Source organism: Colius striatus, chromosome 1 (assembly GCF_028858725.1).
Source record: "Colius striatus isolate bColStr4 chromosome 1, bColStr4.1.hap1, whole genome shotgun sequence".
Classification (NCBI taxonomy): Eukaryota; Metazoa; Chordata; class Aves; order Coliiformes; family Coliidae; genus Colius; species Colius striatus.
Genome location: NC_084759.1, coordinates 121,437,531 through 121,462,871, shown reverse-complemented (window position 1 = coordinate 121,462,871; position 25,341 = coordinate 121,437,531). Strand labels below are relative to the sequence as shown.

The 25,341-nt window shown below is 48.0% G+C and overlaps 1 protein-coding gene across 1 annotated transcript in view; it reads right to left on the bottom strand.

The window, feature by feature from the left end:
• Window positions 1–3,226: 3,226 nt before the first annotated feature.
• The window catches only part of VANGL1 (VANGL planar cell polarity protein 1), a 46,250-nt gene continuing 24,135 nt past the window's right edge, over window positions 3,227–25,341 (bottom strand). Inside the window, exons 5-8 of the mRNA XM_062005213.1 lie at window positions 17,002–17,135; window positions 13,538–13,670; window positions 11,077–11,311; window positions 3,227–9,352 (exon numbers count right to left, since the gene is read on the bottom strand). Of these exons, the coding sequence (XP_061861197.1) occupies window positions 9,092–9,352; window positions 11,077–11,311; window positions 13,538–13,670; window positions 17,002–17,135 (763 nt within the window). The 3' untranslated portion in view covers window positions 3,227–9,091. The remainder of the gene's footprint in view (window positions 9,353–11,076; window positions 11,312–13,537; window positions 13,671–17,001; window positions 17,136–25,341) is intronic.

Genomic DNA, 25,341 nt, shown 5'->3' with positions numbered 1-25,341 from the left:
GGTCATGTTCCTGTGTGACCTGATCAAGGTGAATCTGTTTTAGCCTGGGGTTGGACTGGATGATCTCTAGAGGTCCATTCTAAACCCTAATATTCTGTGAACCTAAAGACTGCTTGTTCCCTTGGGCCTGGCCGTGGCCCCACCAACAACAAACCATTCTTTTCCTCCTGTGGTCAGGAACCAAAAGCTTTGGGAGGCCAGGAAGCAGCAGTACTGCTGTGTGAAGGCTCTTGGCTTCCCAAGGCTATTTGTATTAGCTGAGCTGGAACCAGAGCAAGCCCCAGGTTGTGTACAGAAGTGTCCATCTTCACCCTGTTCAGCCTCTCAGATTTTGGAGGAAGGGAAGATCAGCTCGGAGCTTTGGAGGAAGCTGTCAGCCTTGCAGTGGGCCCCAATCTGATCACAGACCACCTATAGAAGCAGTAGCCAGGGAAAAGAAATCCACAACCTTTTCCAAGTTCATTATGGAGGAGGTTAGGGAGATACAGGAAAACAGCTTTCTTACCACTTGAGATACTCTCCATTTTACTAGCATCGTGTCAACATAAAGCAGCACACAGGTCCACAGCAGGGCTGTAAAACTTGTTACAGCATTTCAAAGCAGCTAGGGTAATCTTGTTCATAGATAGTGATTTATGCATATGCAGTTACCCTGCTACGCCATCCCGCCCTACATCTGCAGGCATGTTGCTCTCTCAGTGCTCTCTCTTCTCTCAGCACCTCCTGACCCGGCAGCATATGGATGCACACATGAAAATGGAACAGACACCCTTGCCCCAGTGGATTATCTGTCAGTACCGGAAAGCACTGTAACCTAAACCCATCACCTTCCCAGTCCAACATAAACTCTGGAGTGGTGTTGAAAGACAAATCAAAGCACTCTGCTTGGCCAACTCCCAGCACACCTTCCCTTCCTGCATGCTGTTGTGGGACACCATGTACTGCTGAGAGATCCCTTTCCCCTCATACTCACTCCATCTTCCCCGAGCTCCAGGGCCCCTGGAAGCCCTCAAGTTCAATCCCTTCCTATACTTCCCAAGAGTTCAGGTCTGGGGCTGAGACAGCAGAGTCGGTATTGGGAGAAGTTGTTTCAGGGATTGAAACCTTGCCCATCTCTGTAGCCAGATGTTTCACCAATCTACTACTTTAGCTGACAATATTGTGCGGTGAGGTGTTGCTAGTGCCTCACACAAGGCTCTGGAGCCAGTTGCCTAAGGTGACAAAATCCTTTTCTCAACCCATTTCCTATACCTTGACCGTGTGGAGCCCCTTTGGCCCTTATCTCCCCACCAAATTGCCCAAAGATGATGTTTTCTGACCATCCATAACCAAGAGGCCTGGTCCCATCATCTACTTAGGCCAATTCTTGTGTATAAAGCCACATTTCAGCCAACAAACACCCTACCTTGGTGGCTGTCGCTGTGCCACAGGCTTATGGTCAGGAACAGTACTGCAGCAGAGGCGTCTCCCAAGGGACTCCCGTGTAATTGTGTCCCCCAGCCAGAAGGTGCTTACCTCTCCTTCAGCACACCAAGTCCCTCCAAGCACTGTTTAACAGTGAAAGCCTCCATCCCTTTTCTGTCAGAGATTTGAGTTGGTAATGCTTAACCCCACATTGCCACTAAGGCTCCATCACACCTCAAAGACCCTTACCACTCCGGTGAAAGACGGACAAACCCCAAAACACCACCCTCGGCTCCAATTTCTTCTGAGCTAGGCACCACAGCCCCTTATGATTCAGATAGCTGAGCTCTGGGCAGAGGCTAAGGGAACTAGTCCCCCCAGCAAAGCCTGTTCCTTCCATCAGCTTCCACAACCCACGGTGAGAGGTGTGCACCACAAACGGCAGCGAGCGGGTGCTGATTCGGTCTCGGCGCCGAGCCCAAGATGAAATGGACCATGGCGAACACACAGGTAAAGACACAGCTCTGGAGGCCCAGGACGAGGCTGACAAGTCCATTAACTTGTTTATGCCAAATTCCTGTTTCTTACACCTTCCTGTGGCACACCTGAGGTTGGCTCCTGCAGAGCCTCTACTCACACAGCTCCAGTCCCCCACGTCTGCTCTTCCTCTGAGGGGGAGGAGGGGACCAGCGCTGGCTGCACACCCACCACAGGCTCTGCAGGGCAGCAGCACGGTTTCCTCTGCCTGCCTGCCCACCTCCAGCAGCTTGACTGCAAATAAGCACAGGGCTGGGCACTGCCAAAGCACCAGCAGGATGAGGGCAACAGATCAAAAGCAGAGAGATCAAGGGAGGTCACTAGGCAGGACAGAGCACACCCCCCTCCCACCCTTCCTGCTTCCTCCCGGGCCCTAGTTCAGCGCTCTGTAGCCTAAACACATTCATCTCCCCCCACAAGCAGAGTATTATCCCCGTGGCTGTTTCTCTCCACCTGCATTTATGTGAGTGCTGCTTATCTCCACAACGGCAGCACTCTATTTTTCACAGCACAGCAGCATCCTGTGGGCTTTTTTCCAGCAGTGGAAGGCACTGAGGAGAGCTGAAGGGCAGGGCACAGTTGCTAGGCCGGGTACTCCCCATGAAAGGGGGCTTTCCTGAAAAGCAGGTACCAAAGACTGTCTAGGTAAGAAAGCTGCTCCCACATTTCCTTGGGCAGGGCTGCTTGGTTTTTTTGAGCTCTTGGCGTGCCGGTGATTGAAATTGGGAGGTCGGGAAAGCTGCACCCACAGTTGTTGTTGAGGCCCAGGCCATGCATGTCCTTGGTTTAGCAGAGCCCGGGCTCAAATCCACACAAACAAGGAGCACTGGCTTTTCCACCTCTCGCCCCTCCTCCTCCCCACCAGATCCAAATAAGGAACTCTGCAATGAATCCTGCACTTCACAAGTTGTGTGCCAACTATGAGAAGACAGGAGGCAGAAAAACCTGTACCTGCTCCCATCACGCTCCCCCCCAACCACACACCCTCCCCACCCCAGCTGCATTTTTTTCCCCCCATCATTTGAGATTTCAGGTGTTCAAAGCAGTCTTTCTTCGGGGAGTGATAAATGAGTTTGCTTTTTTTTTTTCCTGTGGCAGGGCAGATGAGAAAGGTCTAGAAGGAGGGGCATAAAAAGACAAGCCTCAAAAAAGGTTAAACCACATGTTTGCAGGGCCCCTCCCAGCCACGGCTAAGGAATGTTTGAAGGCCTTGAAGAAAAGCTTGCCCTTCCTTTTTTTTTTTCCTCCCCTTTGTCTGAAAGGATAAGAGGAAGGAGCAGGACAATTGGATCTGGTTTCAGTTTATTTCCAGAGTTTTACTGTACAAAATATGCAAAGTGTAAAACGGTTTTATGTTTCAGTTTAAAAACAACAAAACCCCATCCAGCTATAACTTAAGAGAACCCAGCTTGGAACAGAACAATTTACTAGGCTAGACCCCACAGTGCATTCATGTCACAGGACACCAGCAATTTGCTCACTTAAAGGTTCACGATTAGAAAAGGACAGAAAGACCATGTACCATTGCAGTTAAAGTCACATGTGCAAAGAGGAGAAATTAAAAAAAACAAAGAAAAAGAAAGAAATGCTGGTTAGTGTCTATTAATTAGAAAACCTTGGCAAAACCCACCTTACTATACACAGTTTGTGTAGAAAAAGAGTATTACACAGTGATCAAAAGAGGGCGGGGGGGTAAGGGCACTTGCTCCCACCCCCTTCCCCAAGACACCATAATGCTGAATCAAAGAAACAGGCACAGAAGAGTGTAAGGTTTCCTTCACAGTTAGGGCTGTGCAGGTTGCAAGCCACAGCATCCCCCTCCCCCTACCGACTGTGCACACAGGAGACAGGGACTCCCGAGCACATGCCTGGGAAGCGGCAGCCGGAGGGAAGGGTTCCTTCTGGGCAGAGCAGAGCAGGCTGCTGCCTGCAGGGCTTCGGGAGGTTACAGGGGATTAAAAACCGGAGTCTTTTGGAGGGATGCAGAGGGGTGGCCGACACCAGCTGATACCCAGCTCAGGAGTATCCCAAAAATGATCCGCACCGCTCCCGGAGCAGCTGTTGGAAATGGCAACTTTTGGTCGTCACCTATCAGAGGCAGCAGCCCAAACGCAGGACGGTGTGTGTTCCTGTGGGAGACTTCATGGCCCAAAGCCATCTATTTTATAACAGAAATTTAGGGGTTTGGGGAGGGGGAAGGTTTAATTTACCCATCTTTCTTTTTAAAAACAAGAACCCCAAACAGCTCAATCCCAAGAGCGCTTCCTTCTTAACACAGTTTAAACACTGAACCAACAAGCTTGGCTTGAGGCTTTAGATGTGTATCACACACACACACACACACACATTTAGAAGGCAAAAAGCACAGACACACACACATACAAGCTAAATGAGAGAGCAGACACCTGCACATGCATCTCCTGAACAGCCTGTACGGCGAGGCAGAGCCGAGCGCAGCTGAAGAGCAGAGTCTGGGACCAGAATACAGCGTTTCTGACTAAAGACTGCAGGACTTTTGTTTTACCCTTTGAAAAGGGCACGTTCACAAGCCTCAGTGAGCAAGGTGAAATTGGCTTGGACAGGTTTCCACATTTAGCAGGGCATGGATCTTTCCAGTTTCTTCAGCAGCAAGCGTTGGGAATGAGTACATCTCTAACGAGGCCTTGAAAGGCTACTTCTGCAGGGCCTTCCTCCCCACAGCTTTTGGCATACTCGGGCAACAGCAGATTTGCATGGAGATCCCCATCCCAAAGAAAAAGGTTCCCTGAGGGTTGGGATTTATTCACATCTCTAAACTTGTGCCTTTCTTCGTGAGCTGCCTCTGAGCTCCAAACTGCAACCCCAGCACCTTCCATCCCAGCCAACACTTCTTTGCCTAACTAGGGAACTCTGGGGAAAACACAAAGGGAGGAGAGGATGGGAGCGGAGTGACTGCAGTTGCTGGCAGGAAAATTTTTAGAGGCAGAAATCAGAGGAAGAGCTGGCAAGACGCCGAAATCAGATCTGCCTTTCACTCCAGTATTCTCCCTTCAGGGATGATTGCTCTTGAAGGCATCCACGACAATCCTCGAAGCAGGAGCTGACCTTGCTCTGAGAGCAAGCTGCATCATACCACCTTCTCATGCACAGCATTCTCTGCTCCCATGAGTGGGAAAGGGGTCTGAGACCTGGGGCAGCCCCACAGAGAGTGCACGCAGATGGCTGCAGGCATACGGCAATAAGGCTAATAATAGATGTGGTAACAACCTTTGCCCAGGCCTAGTTACAGGACTGGCAAAGTATTAAAGGTCTAATATCTGCCCCTACACTTCTAGATGCTGCAAGAAATTGGAATCTTTCAACTCTTTAGCCATGAAAGGGAACAACGTGGAAACCCAACAGCCATTTCCATCTGATCCAGAACTGCTGAAAGTCTTAGCTGCATCTGGTTTTAGAAGTTCTCAGCATTTAGGCTGTAACAAATCTCAGGAGAAACACTAAAGCCTGTAAAGTATCCAAGCAGCATAATCGAGAGTCACAGTAAAAGGCCAACATGGAAGAGAGAAGTGGGGCAACATGGCACCCTACCAAATGGTTCAGCCTTTAGTGAAGGATGTCAAGTGCAGGGATCTCCTCTGAGATGAGACATTGTCCACTTCACCACAAACATTCATAAACCCCCCAAATTTAAAAGAAACAAACAAACCAGCAATTCCCAGCCAGGTACAAGCATTCAGGCTGGGAGGGAGGAGGAAGAATATGTGCAAGGAGACAGTGCAGGATAGGAGTTTTCAGAGGAAAGCAGCCTGTGCTTGGCTGGCAAACCTTACAAGTCTTATTCACGCTCAGCTCTTGGCAAGCTCCACAGAAGTAAAGGACTGCAGGATTTGGATCAGAGCTTTGTTCCCTGTGACTTGTCTCATGAGCTAGCTACAAACAGAGCTAAACAAACCAGTCTGCTCTCAATGCTCAGTATCTTGAATAAAGAATCTGAATTCCTACAGACGCCACAGATCCATCTGTGGGTCTCAAAGCACTTGACAACAAATTTGAGTTTAGCCTCACAACACCCCAGTGAGGTAGGTATGACAGTGGTCCCCTGATTTTGCACAGAGAGGGGGAACAAGAGAGACCCTGAAAAATAAAATGCCATTTAAAAAAAACACCCTCCCACCCCTCACACATCAGGGAATGCTCAGGAGTCCCAATTCCCCTTTCAGCCTGTCCTCACTCCTAAGCAGGTTGCGTGTCCCTATAGAGTTCGTTTGAGGGGCCGAGTCCTCTCCTTCATATATCATCAGGTAAAGCATTCATACTGCTGAGACAGGGAAGAGCATTTAATGTAGGAAGTGGCCCCTGGTTCAGAGTGCCCTTTTTAGGTTCAGGCAGAAAAGGCGGCGCTGAACCCATGGCACACAGATGAGAAGGCAGACCCAGAGTGAGCACACACCACTCCAGTCTGGTTCTCTCTGTGTGTGTGAGATTTAATGCATTTAAGACATGAGTTTCCTGAGCAGATACTGTTGGACGACCCTCCTCGTGCAGGAGGGAAAAGGAAAGGGGAAGGAAATGCTAGGAAAGTAGTAACATTTTTGCAGAGGTGCCTGTGACAGGGTGATCTCACCTACATAGCACACCCAAGCCCCTGGCAAGGTGGTTCTTGTTCTGGCTTCACAGAAATGAGCCAATTCAGCCACAGGCAGTAGCCTCTACACAGGCGTCAGTGCTCCATAGTCTCCCAAGCTACTCCCAGTCTCTCCCACCTTGCTGGTTATGCACACCATAAAACCCAGATATATGCATCTTTAGGAGAGCCAAGGGTGAGACACTATATGCTCTCACTTTTTTAAGACAAAAAGGATTAAACCAATCTGGGGTTTCTTTTCAAAAAACACCACTGTGAAGGCCACAGTCAATAAAGGAGTCCCCAGACAGGCCAGCAGAAAGTCTGACCTTGAAAGAAACCCAAACACTTAAGAAGGGAAAACTCTATCTATTCCCATCCTCTACGGGACATGGACCTGATCCCATCACGTATCCCACCATCTGGTTTCTTCACAACCAGGTCTGGCACGTTACGTGGAGAAGACGGGATCCAGGTGACTACCATGGACTTCTAAGAAAGGTGTAGGATTCTCCAGGTGTCACTTGGGTAGGAAATGGCCACTTTGGACCCTCACTCACCAGGGTGCTCCCTTGATCCTAAGAAGACTATCCACAGGTGCTGCTGGACATGCAGCACCATTGCTGCTGAAGCTGGAAGAGGCTGGACCCCACCCCATCCTGTCCACCCTGTTGAAAGTGGCTGCTCTCTCCCAGCAGCTTGTGGTGGGCACCAGCCAGCCCACAACAGCCAGGGCTAGCAGAGCCCCACTCTTAGCCAGGCCATCTCATGTTGGTGGGAGCAGCTCCACGGGCTGCTAGAGGAGCCCAGGGAAGACCAAAGGAAACAAGAGAGGCTGTCATAGCCTCCCTCGGTAAAGGATGCACCCTGGCAATGAAAGGCACTGGCTTATGTATCTCACTGAACTGGGGCCTTCTCCATTAAGACATCCTAAGGAGGTCAGGTCAGATCCTGCCTGATAAGAGATATTTGCATGGCAAAAGACTGGGCAGAATCAATGCAGAGTGTTTGCATTCACACATGCAAATCCACCTCCACAGAGCTGGGGAGGGGAGGGAGAACCTCAGAGGGACCTGACTGAAGGCAGGTGACTGCCAGCCTTGGAGGTGGCTCCAGAGCCACGTGATGCCCTGTGCTGGCAATCTGGCTTCAGGCACTGCTTTTAGGCTCCTTGTTAAAAGCAAACCTTCCCAAACCCCATAAAGCTCATGTGACACTGAAGTTGCAGGCTGATGGGCAAAGGCAGCCAGACAGAGGCAAAACTGCGTCTCTTGGGAGCAGATCCCAGCAGACTGAGCAGAAAGCCCCACAGCAGAGAAACGCTGAGAAAGGCAGGCAAGCAGATTTGCAACATTCAGACATAGTTTGGTATTTCATAGCTATAGCTGAAGGCATACAGAGGGGAAGGACACGCTACAGCATTTCCAGAGCACAGCAGTCGTTCTCAGCCCTTCCCTGGCTCCCCTCCTCGAGGAGGTGAAGTGCTTTTGCCCATCTTTCCTCCAGACACACTTGAAGCTGGCGAGAGAGGGATGGGCACATTCTTGCCTGCACCCTCCTTCCCCTCTAAGAGGCTGTCAGGCACAGGGAGGGCCTGTGATTTATCTAAGGAGGGGCCAGCTACTCACCTACCCTGACCCAGTGCCAAGAGGCAGCCCTTGCAGGTGTGAAAGGAAGTGGCGGTAAGGCAGACCAACCCCGAGGGGACCCTGGCTGAGGAAACACAGTGGGAAAGTCAGACAGAAGTGGACAGAAACCCTGAGTGCCAGGGCAACGATGAGGGCAAGCAGGAGAGAGACAAAGAGATCACAGGGAGCCCCATCACGCAGAACGGTTTCACCAACAAGCACTTGGTAAGAAGGACTAGAATAAAATTGGAAGAGCTGTGAGATGGGCTGACTCAGTTCAACACAGGCAACTTGAGATACAGAGAGCAAAACTATTTCACTAGGCAGGTCCAGAGCTGACAGGAGACGGCACATGGAGAAGAGGGAAAGAATAAGAACCTTCAGTCTCCAGACAGTGGCTCACAGAAGCAGCCTCTTCACGCCCTCCTCTCCTTGAGTGAACAAGGACCGCCACATCCCCCTGCAAGCAGGTTTCTACAGGGGAGAGGGAGACAGAAGGAGCCACAGGTAGCAAAAGCAGAGAGGCAACAGCACGGGGTTGTGTAAGGCAGCGCTCCCAACAAAAATACCCACGTTGCAACTGTGCGGAGAATGGGAGCACGCAGGACGCAGGGGATGCCTGGAAAAAAGGGGGGCAGGGAGGGGGAGGAAGAAAAGCAAAATCATCTAAATCATGTGTTCTGTCTCCAAGGCTGAGCTAACCGAGCCAAGTCACCCTGTTGCCTCTTAAGATATTTCTTTCTAGATAAGATATCCCAGCCCCTCCCCCCTACCCTTTCCAAATAAAGTGCAGATGGTCAAATATTACTGGTCCATCATCTGCCAGTTTCAGTCAGCATTGGGGAAATTAAACCCAAAAAGCACAATATTTAAAAAAACAACCAATAAAAATCTCCAAACAACCCACCCTCAAAATCCCTTAGACTGAAGTCTCAGACTGTAAGCGGAGGACAAATTTATGAGATTTAGGGTCTATGAACTCTTCTGAGAGTTTGATGAAGGGGATTTTCTTCACATTAACGACGAGGCTGAAGTCCAAGCACTTGAGGACAAAGACGATGCCGTCCTGTAACCCGCTGGTGACCGCTTCCTCGCTGACGAGTGTCCACTGCTTGGAGAACCAGCGATCCCTGTCGTACTGCAGGGTTGGGCCTGGGCTGAGGTACCGCTCCAGGAACGCCTGTCGGGAGACAGAGATGTGTAACAGTCACAGAATCTTGGCGGTTGGAAAGGACCTCAAAAGTTCATCTAGTCCAACCTCCCTGCCAGAGCAGAACCACCTCGAGTAGGTCACACAGGAACTCGTCCAGGTGGGTTTCAAATGTCTCCAGAGAAGGAGGCTCAACAACCCCTCTGAGCAGCCTGTGCCAGTGCTCCCTCACCTGAACAGAGAAGTTTTTCCCTGTGTTTCTTTGGAACTTCTTGTGTTCCAGCTTATACCCATTGCCCCTTGTCCTATCACTGGACATCACTGAGAACAGCCTGGCTCCATCCTCCTGACACCCACCCTTTACGTATTTGTAAACATTAATGAGGTCACCCCTCAGTCTTCTCCAAGCTAAAGAGCCCCAGCTCCCTCAGCCTTTCATCATAAAGGAGATGCTCCACTCCATTATCTTTATGGCCCTGCACTGAACCTCTCTCCAGCAGCTCCCTGTCCTTCTTGAACTGAGGGGCGCAGAACTGGACACAATATTCCAGATGTGGTCTCACAAGGGCAGAGTAGAGAAGGAGGAGAACCTCTCTCAACCTACTGCCCACAGCTCCTCTAATACAGCCCAGGATGCCATCACCAGCCTCACCACTCGCTCTCCCTCCACACTCTCTTCCCAGCCCGATACTCGAGAGGCTTCAGGCGTCCTATCCCCAGAGTCTCCCAGCTTTTCAGACCTCAGGAACAGACACAACCATCAGGAGATTCCTTTTCAGTTCATCCCGGCAAGCTCACAAATTCAAAGCCCAACTTCTGCTGTCAGTATTGACATATGGCAGCAGTTCAGTAGAGGTGCTTTCTCTCCTACCAGCCCCATAACCCATCCCAAGATTTCAGTCCCAGACAAGCAGATGGGATAGCTGGCCCTCACTTCTTCAAGCTAAGCTAAGGTGGAAAGCAGAGGTTTTCATGTTTGTAGCCTGAAGCTAGGAACCTGAAAGCAGAACAGGGAATGCCATTTGATGTCACTTGTGTTGTAAAAGTCTCCTCTGCAATCTTTAGGGCAGCAGAACTCCCCTTTACAGAGTTGGGCGAGGTCCCAGGTGAATACCAGTGAGAGAGAGAGTGCTAAGCCTCATCTCTTGACAACATTTCTGCTGTTAGCACAGTAAGTCCTGGTAAGTGCCCAGGAGTAAGTTTCTAACCCTTCTGTAGGATTCAGGGGTGTTTTCTTAGAGGGGAATGTGTGACCCATTTCCCTTATCATTCAGTGTGTCTGCAATTCAACAGTCACAGTCAGGGTGTGAAGCAGCAATCTGACATTTGAACAAGAGGCCCAGGAACTAGAAACACTGTCAGACAGACAGGGATTTAAATGATAATTAGAAGCAGTTCAAAATGCAGTGCTAAGGAGGTGGGGGGGAAAACAAAACAAACAGAAAAATTCCTAAATGTCCTTTACAGGTTGCCACCTGCATCATGTTGGTACAATGAGCCAGCTGAGAGAATTCCCTCTGACTCAAGGCTCATGTACACTTTCAGATACAATGAGACAGAAGATGCTGCAGAGGAAACGTTACTTCCCTGGAAGATCTGATGCAGACTACAATGCACCAACCATACAATGCACAGACGGCAACTATGAAAGCCTCCACTCGCCTCCCTTCAGAACTGTCTGTTCTGTGTGCACACACAGCTGTGTCATCGCTTTCCCCCTCTTGCCTGCACCAATAGTCAAGAGAAAGCATTACCTTTGGTGTCATGTTATTGGTGATGCAGAAGGACAAGTGTTGTAAGATGCTCTCCATGCTGTGGTACTGCTGCTGGCGGGTGGTGCGAAGGTACTTCTGCAGAGCCCTTGCCATGGAGGGGAAGATTGCTTGGGCTGCTTCTCGGGGATCCATCATTTCTCCTGGAGCTTTCTGCTCTTCCTCTGCCTGGAGGCGTTTGATGTGAGTGAAAGCCTCCTCCACTGCAACAACAAGCCTGCAAAGGGAAAATCAGGACATCAAGAGATGTAACAAGAGTGGGAGGACGAGTCTGTGGTTAAGGCAGAGCCTGGGAGTCAGGATTTACAAGCTCCTGCTCCCATCTCTGCCACTGAGTCACCGCCTGCCATCAGACAATTTACACAAAACCTTCTCTACTGACAGTTCCACTTAAACTTAAGGAAAAAAACTTCTTTCCCGTGAGGGTGAGGGAGCCCTGGCACAGGGTGCTCAGGGAGGGTGTGGAGTCTCCTCCTTTGGAGGTTTTCAAAACCTGACTGGACATGTTCCTGGATGACCTGATCTAGGTGGACCTGCTTTAGCAGTGGAGTTGGACTAGATGATCGCTAAAGTTCTCTTCCAACCGCTACCATTCTGTGATTCTGTAAACGGCAGCATTTCTTTCCTTGCCAAAGCCATCCGATAATTCAGGGTCATAAACTAGGATTAAGATTTTAAAAGCCTGAGTGTCATACTTGGTTCTGCCAATACAGCATAAACATCAGCTACATGACTTAAAGAAGACACAGCTACTCTTGCTTTTAACGCATGTCTTTGAAAACAATGCTTCCAGCATACAGTACCACAGCATAAAGTTTAAGGTCAGGTAAGCAGTCAGGAAGAGGCTGGCTGTAAATCAGCATAGACTCAGGACAGACAAATCTGAAGCTCTCCATGCTCACAAACTGCAGCCTGCTCTGATTTATACTGACAGGGTACAGCACTTGTGCTGCCAAACGATTGCTCTGCACCCCTCCCCTGAATAGTGACAGGGCTCCCATCTTCACTCCTAACACTGCACACAGGGATACCCTCTGCAAACCCTTCCTGTGTTGGCACAGGTGAGCAAAATCTGAGACCACCCAATAAAAAGGCAAACAGATGCCATGCAACACCTGCAGGTTAGCCCACTGCTACGTAACAAGCGAGGGGCTTACGCTGCAATTAGTGAGGGAAAAGCAACGATAATGAGTCATCCAACAAAACTCTTTTGCCACTCCAAACAGGGCTTGTTTCACACTGGATTTCCACTCAAGTCACCAACCACTGCCCATACTGCCCTCAATAGCCAAAGCATCTGAAAGCCAGGGGAAACTGCCTCACAAGCAGCAGAGGTACAGCGTATCACATCCCAAGGAACAGCATGAGAAGCCCTGGCCCCTGCCCGTTTTGTTTAATGTGACTTGGAGGAGGCAGAGGGTGGAAATCTTTTTCTAATCTCCTCATGGCTTTTTTTGTTGCAAGCTCTGACCTTCCTTCTTTGAAACAGCTGGCCTGATCTTCTAGTGACTGATGATGGTATTCCTCTGACTAAGCAGCTGTTCTAACCAAACTCAGCAAGCAAGGGTGATGGGCCTGAGTCAGGATGCTATGCTGCACAGAAAGTTTAAGTTCCTATTGCTCTGAGGCTGGAAGAGAGCCCAAAAGACAGCAGCTACAGAGCACGGGTCAGGCCAAAGCAGGCTAGTGGGGGGTGGGGGGGACGTGACACTGTGCCAGCACTTTCCCAATGAAACAGCAGTTGCCAAAAGAAAACACAAAACAAGCCAGCTCCTTCCAGTTACAACACACTCCTTCCAAACGCATCACAGTTCAGGGGCTGCCTGTCTGCAAGCAACTTTGACTCAAACTGTTAAGTATGTCAGCTACAAACCGTAATTAGGCCCCAGAGCAAATAAGAGGCATTATCTCATGTCACCTCCACCAAGCATCAACTTTGCAGCCTAAATGTGACTGGCAGAAAACAAAAGTAAGTTCCACAATAAAACTGTAACAGCTTCTTTCCTCCTGAGCTCAGTGAAAATGGCAGTCAAACTGCTCCTTTTAGTCTGCAAACACAAATATTCCCCTCGCCCACAAACAGGCAACATCAAGTACCTGCTGATCCTGTCCCTGGATTACTTGAAGTGAGACAACAAGTCTGGGCACAGGGAAAAATAAAGGGATTTCCTACAGTAACTACAGATTCGTCAAGCGCCGGACCGTGCCCTAATCCGCAACATTGCATTAGCTTATCTATAGAATACACTTGAACTCTGCTTTATGCACGTTCTTCAGATCATTCCAGTTGCAAAATGTCACTGTCCCTCATGCATCTGGGCTTCATACACTTCATTGTTGTGACAGATTTACAGCCGAGCCCCAACCCTTAACCCTGGGTGTCCCCTCGCCTCCCCTGGCCAGGCTCGGTGAGCCCCAGCTGCCCGGGCAGGGATGGCTTTACCTCGCACGGCGTTTCTTCACTCGGCGCTCGTGGTCGGCCTCTTCGTAGTAGAGTTCATTGTGGCTGGAGTCCCTGCGACGGGCGGCTGCTGCAATCATGGCACGGGACTGCCCGGAGGCGTTGTTACCTGGGCCTTTGGGAGACGAGGGTGAGAGAAGAGGAGATGAGACAGTTGACATTACCATCACATGAGTGGGGCTGGGACAGACCAGCATGCCACAGCATCTGTCACAACTGCTCTGGGGCTCCAGCCTTCCCAGTCAAAGCTATAAACCCCTTCCCTGGTCCTCTGGAGCTCTGGTAGAAACTCTGCTAGGCAGCAAGGAGCTGGGTGAGGGGGTTTTGGTGTGTGGATGAGGGAAGTTAGTTGGGATGACGGATCTCACACAACGTACACAAAGGCAGAGGTGAGGTGCACGTGCCAAGGATGCAACTTACCACCCATTATATACGTTTTCAGTTTGAAGGCAAGGGCAGCTGGAACACACCACATTTCAGCAACAAGACAGTGTGAGAGCACAAGTGAGGAGTTGGAAAGAGGAGAAAGACAAACACAAGAACATTATGAGACGTATAGATGAATGAACGAAAGCGAAACACCAGACGCTTACACGCTGGGAGGAAAAATGGGACGCAGAGGCGGCAGGGTCACCTTTAGACAAAGCATAGGGTTGTTTTCCAGAAGGGCAGATGCTGTCAGAGCAGCAGTGCTACAACAGGGCAGGCTGGGGTCTAATACATGAAGCAGCTTCTCAGGGCACGCAGAGCAGCACCTACTGTTACAGTCTCTGTTGCTGTTAACAGATCCCACACGGCTACAGGAACAGGGAATCTGCAATCTGCTCCGAAGCACCCAGCCAAGGGACAGAGCTGACTACTGCAAGACCTTAACTAGTGACCTTAAGATACAGTAGGAGGTTCTGCAGCTTTACCAATGAAGCTCACTGTCTGCTTGGGCAGAGAGAGGAAAAATATTGTCCCAGCAGAGTCTACCAACCCTTCTTATCTAGATAGAAGACAGAATTGGGTCTAACCCACAGGGAAAGAGGAGATGTCTAGGACTGCCTCCAAACCACCAAGAGCTGTTTTTCTGACTAACCACTCTGAAAGCCCACACTCTCAGCTTGCAGTGGTTGAGGCCAATCAATTGCAGACATGCTTGAAACTGTTCTGCTCATGCAAGGGCAACTTTTTAATTTTTTCCTAAAAAGCACAAACCAGATTCCAAGAGAGAAGCCTGAAGCTCAGCAGTGGGAAGGATAAGCATTCACACAAACAGCTTTTTTCTTAAGAGTCTAAATGCTTCAGACATTGTCTGACAGCCCTGAAATGGAGGATATGACTCAAGGGAGATACTAGCTCCCATATTTGGGTTAGAACTGTAATTTGCCTCATTGGCTATGCCTGGCGATGAAAATCCTGGTTTTGAAGGTGAGCTTCCACACTCTGTAGAAGAGAGATTACAGCAAGATGTTTTTCCTTCCTGGCTGTTCCAGTATCAAAGACAAAAGCTGCCAACAAATTAGGCTGCCTTAATAGCATTATTGTCTTCTCACATGGAGGGTGTAAGAGACTGACAGGATGCCAAGGTAATTGCAGCCAGAACTACGCTTTGCTTCATAAAATGGATGGGAATTTAAGGATGTGCCTCGGCCTGAGACTTCCACGTCGGCAAAGACACTGTGCAAAGCACAGCCTGGGGAACTGGTACTGACCCAGAAGGGAAAGCACGAGTTTTCAGACCCTGGTGAGGCTCATAAGCTGGATACTTGGAAAGGACTGACAGCCCCATCTGGAGCTTGCTTCAGATTCTTTCTCTTCCAGCAGAGTTTTGTGAGCTAGCAGCATTTAAGCTACCAACCCTACCAGACAGGCCATTTTCCCTCTGAGCTCACAAGTCCCAGTGTCCCAGCAGGTGCTCCAGGAACAGAGATCCTGCTACCTCCTGAAGAGATGCTGCAATGCAGAAGAGAAGCCATCTAGTAATCAGAATGGCATGGCCTTCAGCCAGCCAGGCTGATGGGCTGGTGAGTCTGAAGAGTATGCAGGCATCTGTGGGATGCTGAAGCCTCCACTTCCCACACACCAGGTCTTACTGAGAATGAGCAGCTAGAACAAAAGATTAAACCTCTAAATAAGTGCTTCCTCTCTCCAACTCAACTTATTCTCTTCTACATGAGAGCTTCCTCACTCCAGGCATCAGAGGGGACACAATGGGCACGCCTGCCCCTCTCCATCCTCCCTGCTTCACCCTTCCTCTGTCAGGGTGAAGACATTTCACTGTAAGGATCTAAACCTTCAATTAATTTTATAGACCCTGGAGTGCTGCATCAGGTTTGGGGAAACATTTAGAATAAGGTCTTTGAAACTTCTGAAGTCACTAAAAAAGGAAACACACAATCCCAAACCCCACCCCCACAACGCACTGAAATTTTACTGAGGGCAAAGCAATGGTGTCTCTCATGCTACTCCATGTGACATATTCTTCGTATTTCAGTCTCCATATCCTGCATTCAGAGCCACCTTGCCTAGCAAAGTCCCTTCAGTCTTACACTCTCAAAGCCTTTCAATACTAATGAATTCATATGCAGTATGTGCCTTGGCACAGGACTTCATCCCTCCTTCACCATAAAAGCTTCCCATGTCAACTGTCAGCTCTTCCATCAAAGGAATGCACACTTTTAAAAAGGCTGTGAGATGGTCAGACACATCCTGCTTATCAAGCCTAGCTTTCACTGATAGGGTTTAAGAGTGTCAAATGATTAAGTCCAGTTTTCACTGTCCACAGGGATCCACCCATCCATCCTCCCATAGGCCTCTAAAGCCCACAAAGTTTAGAAACAGGCTTGCAGAACAGCCAATCTCAAAGGGGATAGTTATCTGCCTCTCTGAATTTCTATGAGCTGCTTAGCATGCTATGACTTGGGAGTGTGGCCACAATTAAGCCAGGCACAGCTAGTTTAGTGCTAAGGCTGCAGGTTGACTGGCACTGCTTTCACTGGCAGCTGCTGCTTAATGTACTTGCCTCTTCCCACATTGCTATCAACCTCCTTTCCTTTCCCGAAGGCTGCCTGCGGAAGCAGCACAATAATCGACTGGGGAACTCATTTGGGTTAAGTTGTGTTTATTGTACTATCACAAGGAGATGACCCAAGGGTGACAAAAAGCAGAGGCTGCCTAAAACAAGCAGCAGTGCCAAAAAGCACTTGTCAAGCCACCTAATAATTAAGCCCGACCCAAAACTTGGCCATTTCACCTGGCAAAGACAAAAGCCTTATTGTGGGCTAAACACATCTGTAAAGTCATCTGGAACTGGCAAAGTCAGCACTGTTAGGAAGATTTCCAGCAAGAGACAAGGATTTGGCAAAGCAAAAAGGTGAGAATGTGTGCATAACAAAGCATAAGGCCAACCCAGCCCTTCCCCATCCCACCCAGTCTCAGAGACTACATTTTACCTCACCTACCATCAACATTGTAGACTTTCAGGCCAGCCATGTGCTTGGTTGCACGGGATTTGGAGGCTGTTAGCAAGGCTGGGTTGTAGACTGTGAAATCTCTGTAGTAATTTTCCAGAACCACTAGTGCAGCTCGCTGGATGCTAAGGAAAAAAAAATACAAACCCACAAGTCAAAATCCCCCCAAAATGCAACAAGTTCTTTTGTTTCCTTAAAAGAAAAAAGACACAACCACATTATTTGTAACAGGGTTGTCACACCCACAGAATTGTGCAGCATGTAGCATATTAATTGCTCTCTCTAGGACCTGAAATTTCACTTGAGATGCAAGATAAACACCTCTGCCCTCACCTCCATGAGAGGATGACAGGAAATCCCTAAACAAGGGCAGCACATAAACTGAAGCACTAGGCTTCACTAGGCTCAGCCCTCCTTGGCAGTTTGATAGCTGTGACAAAAAGACCTTTCCCGGGTTGAAGATGAGAGCATCGCACTAGTTTTTGCTGTAGCTGGCCAGCCTACATGGAGGGACCAGCTCAGAATGGATGCTTTTCCCTTTGAGTCACTTCCAGCCGCACCTTGCAGCTCCTCAGATCTCCTTCATCCCAGCACTGACAAGAACTCAGTCTCTTTCAGCTTTTACAACAAGATAAGATCGATGCCTGAGGAGTAGGCTGCTGAAGAAGGGATTACCTCAGTATGGCTTCTTAAATCCCATGCCACAGACAGAATAAGGAGCAGTGACACTCCCTCGGTCCCTTTGAAGAGATGTCTCTACACAAAATTATGACACAGGGGAGCAAAACAGCACACCACATGCAGCAGGAAAGGCTCAACCTAGAGCTATCTTCCTTTGCAATCATTTTGACAAGAGAGAGAGAGAGATGTCTGTAGGCACAGCTAACAACAGATAGGATGGTATTTCAAAACAAGCCAGAGCCACAATGTTTAAAAAGGCCAACATACACCCAGGATCTAGGCCATAGCTCTCCCCATGTTGCTCTGCCTCTGTGCCTCAGCGTGGCATCTGGCTGGCAGTCACATTCTCCGCAAATCACCAAGATCACCGATTCAGCCAGCTGGAGTTTGCCAAGAACCCACACATCTACTTTAATTTCAGACCCACAAAAGTTGTAAGGGAACTGCCAATACATTTGGTTGCCAGTTAATTGTAAAGCTCACACTGAGCAATGAAGCCTCTCCTAAGGAAAGCAACCAAGTATTCTCACACATGTTTCAACATAGGAAGAAAACATTACAAGGACGGTAACGTGGGAAAGTAAGACATCAACAAATTAAAACCTAAATTCCATTCTCAGCACTAGCACTGATTCAACGAGTGCTCCCGGAGGAGCAATTTCAATTTTCCTGTGCCTTGTGCTAATATTAAACTTCTGCATCACACCCCAGTAATTTAAACACACCTCCTTTGCCAGCCTTGTTCTCCAGCTGACCCCTCCCACCGGACGGTGCATTAAGCGCAGGTGCCAGCCCATTCAGGAGGTTCTGAGAGAGAAGAACAAACCCAGACTTGTCCACTTTCTACCTTCATCAGTCATACGTATTATGGTACAGCACCATGTATTTCCTTAGCTGTGTAACTCTAAAGAAAATGAATTCCGCTTTTGAAGCAAATTCTGTCTTTAGGACTGTTTGGTGGGGTCTTTTGCATCCAGCTAAAGCTTCTTAAAGAAGCTTTACCTTTCAGGTGCCAGTCCTCCATATTTTCTCTTATCAGGTGTCTTAAAAGCAACTCCATTTAAGCTCTTGGCTATTGATATGCAATAAAAAGCCACTATTCAATCGAGGAAATAATTTTCCTTTAGTGAAGCAGTACAGACTGACCCACTTACACACACATGTAGGCACTGACACAGAACAAGTGCAAGTCAGTTTATTGCTCCCTCAAAAAATTCTTATTTCTACTGTGAATTTGCTGCAGCTTAAAATCAGCATTTCATAAAAGAAGTCACATGGCAGCAGCACAGATTCCCCTTTCTGACTGCATTCAAACATGACCGAGTTTTTCCACATGTACTTCCCAGGATGGTAAAAACTCCAGAGAGTTTCATCTCAAAGTACAACAATTGGAAAACCAAGACCAACTAAACCCAAGAAGATATAAATGACTGAGTTATACTCTGTTAATACACTGCACTCGTTTCAGACAGCATTGGGACTTCCATCCCAGCAGTGGGAAACGTTGGGGTGGTGCTCCGCTGACCAACTAGTTCTGTTTGGACAAAACACAATGCATCACAAGAGATAATAGTTTATTTTTAATACGTACACATTTTCCCTAGATCCCACAGAGAGCGTTATCATCAGGATGCCAGCTTTCCTCACCCCTTCCATCCCCCTCACTAAATAACCTACTCCATCAATGCACTGGTACACGCACCCAAAATCCAAACACAGTAAAGCTTTTACATTGCAATAAGCAACCATCATGTCCCTGAAAATGCAAGCCCAGCTATTTTTTGCTGATGTAAATCCAGTATAGGCTCAGTCCAATGTATTAGATATCCCAATCACACAGAAGGTCCACTCTCTAAGCTGCAACTAATTACAATTTAATAAATTCTAATTAAAGATCAGTTTCCTGAATTTCTACCAGCCTATTCCCTTTCCCATGTAGTCCATCCTAAGCGTGGCAGGTTAGGAAGACAGCTGTACTACAACTCTTCAAATTCTCTTTTACAGGGGAAAAAAAAAATATTAAAGAAAATATGCTGCAGACAAGAAAATTAGAAGGGTCACAATAATTAGCATGAGAGAGGAGAAAGCTGAATCACAGCCTCTGTCTGGGCTGTGTTGTTCAACCTCTTCACCCACATCAAGGGGAAGCCTCACCCTGCTCAGCACAGGACAAGCCAGCCCTGCCCCATGCAGGCAGGAGATGAAAAGCAACAAAAGCCCCTACCAAACAGGCCATCCCAAAGACAGCAGAAAGGCACCCACCACACTTAGAAGGAGACAGGTAACCAAAAGCAAATAAGAATCCAGAGTAGCCCTGGGGAATGAGTTAGGAGCAAAGCAAAATGCTAAGGAGGCTTTGCTGTCCGCCAACAGACATTCAGGGCTTTTTGGGACTTTCCACTGTAGGGCAGACCCTGCAAACAAGATGAGGTGACTGCAGCAAGTCTCCTCTCCACCCCCATGCCAGCTCCAAGGGGGATGGAAACTGGCAGGCTTCCTGGAGACCTGTGTTCAGAGGGCTGTTTCCTTGCAGCAGGGTCTCGGGAGGAGTTCAGCACCATGTCGGTCACTGCATTCATTCAGCCCGCACTTCAGCAAACAGACTTTCCTAGCCTCTAGGATTTTAAAAGAATGGGGAGGGGCAGGAAGAAAATGAACGGAAAGTTTCAATACTTGATTGTCTGTTTGGAGAAGGTCAGAGTGAGGATTCCTCCTTAAGTCTTACAAAGAGAATCTGGCAGCCCAACCAATTTCGGGCATTGTTAACAAACTACCTGAACACAGAAAAGCTTATCTGGGCAAAAAAAAATGCATTTTCATGCAACAGCTTAGACTGAAAACCTATGACATGAGGAAAAAAAAGACAAAGATCACCTTGCACAGGCCAGTGACCTGCTGAAAATCCAGTTTTCCTTGTAGCAGTATCAGTTAGACTCTACGTTTTACTCCTTCACATTTTATGTAGTTGGAAAGTTGCTTTTTCTTTTTAAAAAAAAGTAAAAATTATTACTACTAGCCTGAAGAAAGCCACGCCACAGCATGCTGCCAAGAAGGAAAGCAAACAAGCAGACCTAACCAGAAGTGCAGGGTACCTCAACAGCATTTGGCAACAGAGCAATGCACAGTCCTTTACAAACAGTAATGAATTAACTTTTACAGGGCATCGAAGAAAGTGGAGGAGGGGATTATGTGACACAAAGGCAGCAACCACTGCCAATTTTTTTCCTCTCAAAAGGTGAGTTGGGAACAGTTTTGCCTGAATAATTGCTGCTACATGGAATTTTTATATTAGAGGCCTTGCCATACTCGGTAGCTCAGAGGCCATTTTGACTTTGGATTTGCCTTCTGTGACATAGCTACACCAGTACTGAAATTGGCTTTTTAAGAGGACTTCAAGGAAACCAAGCCAGTGCTAAACTGAAGCAAAACATAAGGAAAGAAGCCTATTTATATATTAAAAATACTGGCTTTAGGCCCTGCTGGTTTCCAGAAGATGGAGTTTGAGTCTTCCGAAGTGGTGGGAGCGAGTTAAAGAAAGAAATAATAAAAAAAAATTGAAGCCACACCTCTGCATCCAAAGTGGCCTTGGACACAGTAAGGTCAAACCCAGCAGGCTGCAGCAGCTGTCATTCATATGGTTTTAGCATTTTTGTGCTTTTCTGCTAAGCTAGAAAAGAAGCCTGTCATGGCTGTATACCAACCATCAGCTAGACACCGCTAATCATCAAAGGCAGAGGAGTGCCTCATGCTTTTGCAACGGGTATCAATTCATATCCAGAAAGAGACGAGCTGTTTGCTACCAGAGAACTCACTTCCTTACCTTGCTATGGATGCAAATCCTGCAGCACCAGAGTTTGTAGTGAGCGAGCCACACAGGGATAGCCAGAGAGGCCTGATCGCTGCTGTGCTAATTGAGGGCTGAGAGCAGAAGTGGCCTGGGGTTATTATATCAAATAGCTCCCAACACAGACTCCTCTTTTCCAAATAACATTTTTTATAGTCTCTGAAACAGACACACCATAAAACAAGCCAAGGTCTCTGGGCACACAAAACACATGCCACAGCCAGTTGGGAAGCTTTGGCACCTCAAAGAGAAGCTTAGCAAGGATTGCACAAAGCAGCCTTCCACCCAGAGTTGTGTTTTGCTTTACTGGCTGTCTCCAGCCTACAACTGTAGCAAGAGATGCTGAGGTCTCCTGGAGTGCTAAGGTTGCTCATCCATAGCACTTCTTACTCTCGCTCAGTACTGTCATCTCATATCCAACTTCTGCTCCTTCCCAGAAGCACTTTATGATCATATCTCACTCCCAGAAAACCCCTTTCATTCACATACTCTTTCACTAGGTGCATAGCTGGGGATCAAGTTCCTTGTCCCTCACCACGTTTGACTGCTCTTCCAAAGCAAAATATCACAGGGACTGTGGTCCTGAAAATAAAACTGGAAATAGATAATCAAAATGCTTTCGATACCAACATCCCTGCTGAAAACAGTTACAGAAGCTATTTCTACCATTCTCTACACAGACTTGCTATCCTGCTCTGCCTACCATAGATAGGAGCAATGCCAGTGCAGATGCCTAGACAGATGCTCCTAGGGCCCATCTCCTGCGAGCTGGCAGAGCACAACAGCTTTGGTACTCACTGTCCTTCCCAAGCAGCACCTTGGAGCAGGGCTCCTGGGAGGACCAAGGTCATGCAGAAGCACTGTGCAGCACCGGCAGTAGCACCAATACCTTAGCTATAGTTTTGTCCTCTCCAGTAAATGGAGTCAGATCTCAGCAGAGATGCCAAGATGAGGAATTCCTTCCTTCAGCAGCTGTGGCCAAACAAGCAGAGCAGAAAAATGCCTTTTGATTGTCGTAACTACAAGAGCATTTCAATTTGGTAGAGTCAAGAGAACAAGACCACAGCCCCTAGGAACAGGAAAACCACATTCTCTTGTCAGACAACCACAACTGAGGTCTCTGCTCAGCTAACGCAGGCAAGCACAATCCTCACCCTCCCTGGAACAGGCACCAGGCAACCGGGATGCAGCGTGTTTGTTTTAGATATTCAACTTTTGGCATTTGGTCAGGCAGGGAAGCGAATTTGCAAGGTCAAGCCTTTATAGGGGAAGGAAAGGAAACGTCGGTGTAGTAATAGGTTGCCACTGTGATGGCAGCATGGCTGCTGCCCCCAAGGAAGAGAATATCCATCCATTCATTAATGATGCAATTTGTATGGAGCACACGCACACACACACACATACACACACAGAGGGTTTGTCCCACAGTTTTGCAGCAACCAGTCCCCATCTGTTCTCTCTCCCCCCAGTCATTTGAAAAAAAAAAACAGTAAACACAGGAATTTAAGTGTGTTCCCATGCACTCCCAACACTGGACACCTGAACAACTCTCATATGAATGTTTCAAGTTCAAGGAGAACATCAGCCACGTTTCTAGGTGCAGATCTCCCCTTTTCTGTCCTGCACAGTCCAAGACACAGTGCGCCCCAACATGCAATCTCTACTGCAAGTCTCATGTTTTGTGAGACAGAAATCAGAATTAACACAGCAACTGAGCAGTAGAGTAGCTCACTGCTGATGCAGAAAGGATTTCAACATACAGATTTTATGAACGAGAGAGGGAGAGTAGGATTCACTTTCAGGTTGTTTTTTTCTGTTTTACTCGACAGCAACTAAGCCAAAACCCTGTGGCATGGATGAAAAAGGATCCCTGCAAATCTACTACTAACATTGCTGTCAACATTCAAATATTTTTATTTGGAAGACAAGCCGTGAGCATGGAAACATGAGCGTTTAAAACAGAGGACTTTACAGGAGGGTAAAACCAAGCTTGGGGAGGAAGGGAATCCACTCCTTTATGTCATATGACCCATACAAACAAGTTGTTTAAGCCTCTCTGAAGAACTCTATAAAAGTATTCCCAAGCCAATGCTGGTACAGAAGTACAGAGTGCTAAGTTTTAGCAAGCAGCTATAAAACTCCAGTAAACCCACAGGCATGCTTTCACTGCAATTCTCCTTCTGAGAAACTTCCCAGCCTGATACTTCAGGAAGTTAACTGGTCTTTAGGGTACCAGCATGGGGGCTGAATGTTTTTCCCCAGTCACCTTTATTGGTTGAACTTCAACTTGGATGAATGCTTTCCCAACAGCCACACTGCCCTTGCTTCCACTTCCAACAGCTGAAGGTGGCAGTTGGCATAATCAGCTAAGACAAAAACCCAAGATGGCAACATACAGTCGAGAAGGAACAGGAGGAGGACAGCACAGTCATCTCACTTGAAGAGTGGTCCAAAAAGTCCAGTAATGTGATTTACCAGGAAAAGACAGTGTGTTGAGGTCAGATACTGTGACAGCATCCCACTTTTCTTCCTCCGTAACAACGCGAATATTTAATTTCGCAGTATAGTGTGCTAAGGGAGGCAAATACCATAGGGGCACTTGTTACTCCTGACATCATATTCAACAGACAGAAAGTGAAACAAAAAACATGCTGCAAAAGCCTAATGTGAATTTAGAAACAATGGAGGTCCCAGAAGGAGCACTGGAAAAGCTTCCTATGGGAGGCAGAGAACTCTCTTCACAAGAAAGACTTAAGCTCTTGTTGAGCCTAAGCTTCTTCCCAGGTTCGCCATAAGCAATTCTAGGATGCCTCATTGCAGTGGCTCAACCTAGGTAATAACCAAGAAGAAAAGCTGTCTTCCAGCCCCCTCACAGAATAGCAAGAAGGAGTTTGTTAGCATATGGCAAAGGTATGTTGCACTGATTGCCTCAGCCCATCCATTGGGATGGGTATGTGAATGTACAAGAGCAGCTTCAGGGGCTGCATCTGAAAGAGGAGCTTGTGAAAGTCTGAGCATGTGGTGCAACAAATCTCTTTCTCAGAAGGCTGAGGATGCTGACTGCCAGGAGAGCAGGGTCCAAAGCAAACCACTCGCATTCTCCTATGCCAAGACCACCTCTCCAAGAGGAACAGTGTGTGTAGGTGGGTATTTTCAAGCACTCACTGTGCAGAAACCTAGCTGAACCACTAAATCCAAACGGTATAGCTCACAGATCAGCCAGTGGACAAAAGCAGCTTTCAGGCAATAACAACTTGGGCTGGATTTCAACCAGTTCCTTAGACACCAATAACCACACACAGACGCCCCAACGGCTCTCAAACTAGAGACATCAACTTCCCTTTGATCATATATAGGACATTCAAACAGGCGAAGGCACTAACTTCTCATCAAGCAGAGAGCGAACCCAGTGCCTCAGGGCCTACTGCAACGAAGAGAAGAACGATGAGAGCAAAGAAGCTGCCAGTGTCCAGCCATGCATCTGACATGTCCCAGATACCCACAGTGAACTGAACCAATACCTATCCAGACATCTGTACCACATGCCCATCACAGTGTCCTCAGGAGCCAGTGGTAGGTGAATTGTATCTGGAGCACAGTGGCTAATGGCTCCACATGCTAGAGCTCAGAAATGGGTTTTCCAAGCATATTGCTAGCACACCAAGCCACTGCTTGAGAAGAGCACAAAGGAGATTACTTAAGTGAAAAGCTGATGGGAGGAAGCTGCTGCTGAGCTGTCCCCACAAATCTTCACAGTATGGTAGATAGAGGCACACCAGACAGATGCAGTTACCAACAGAGCAGGG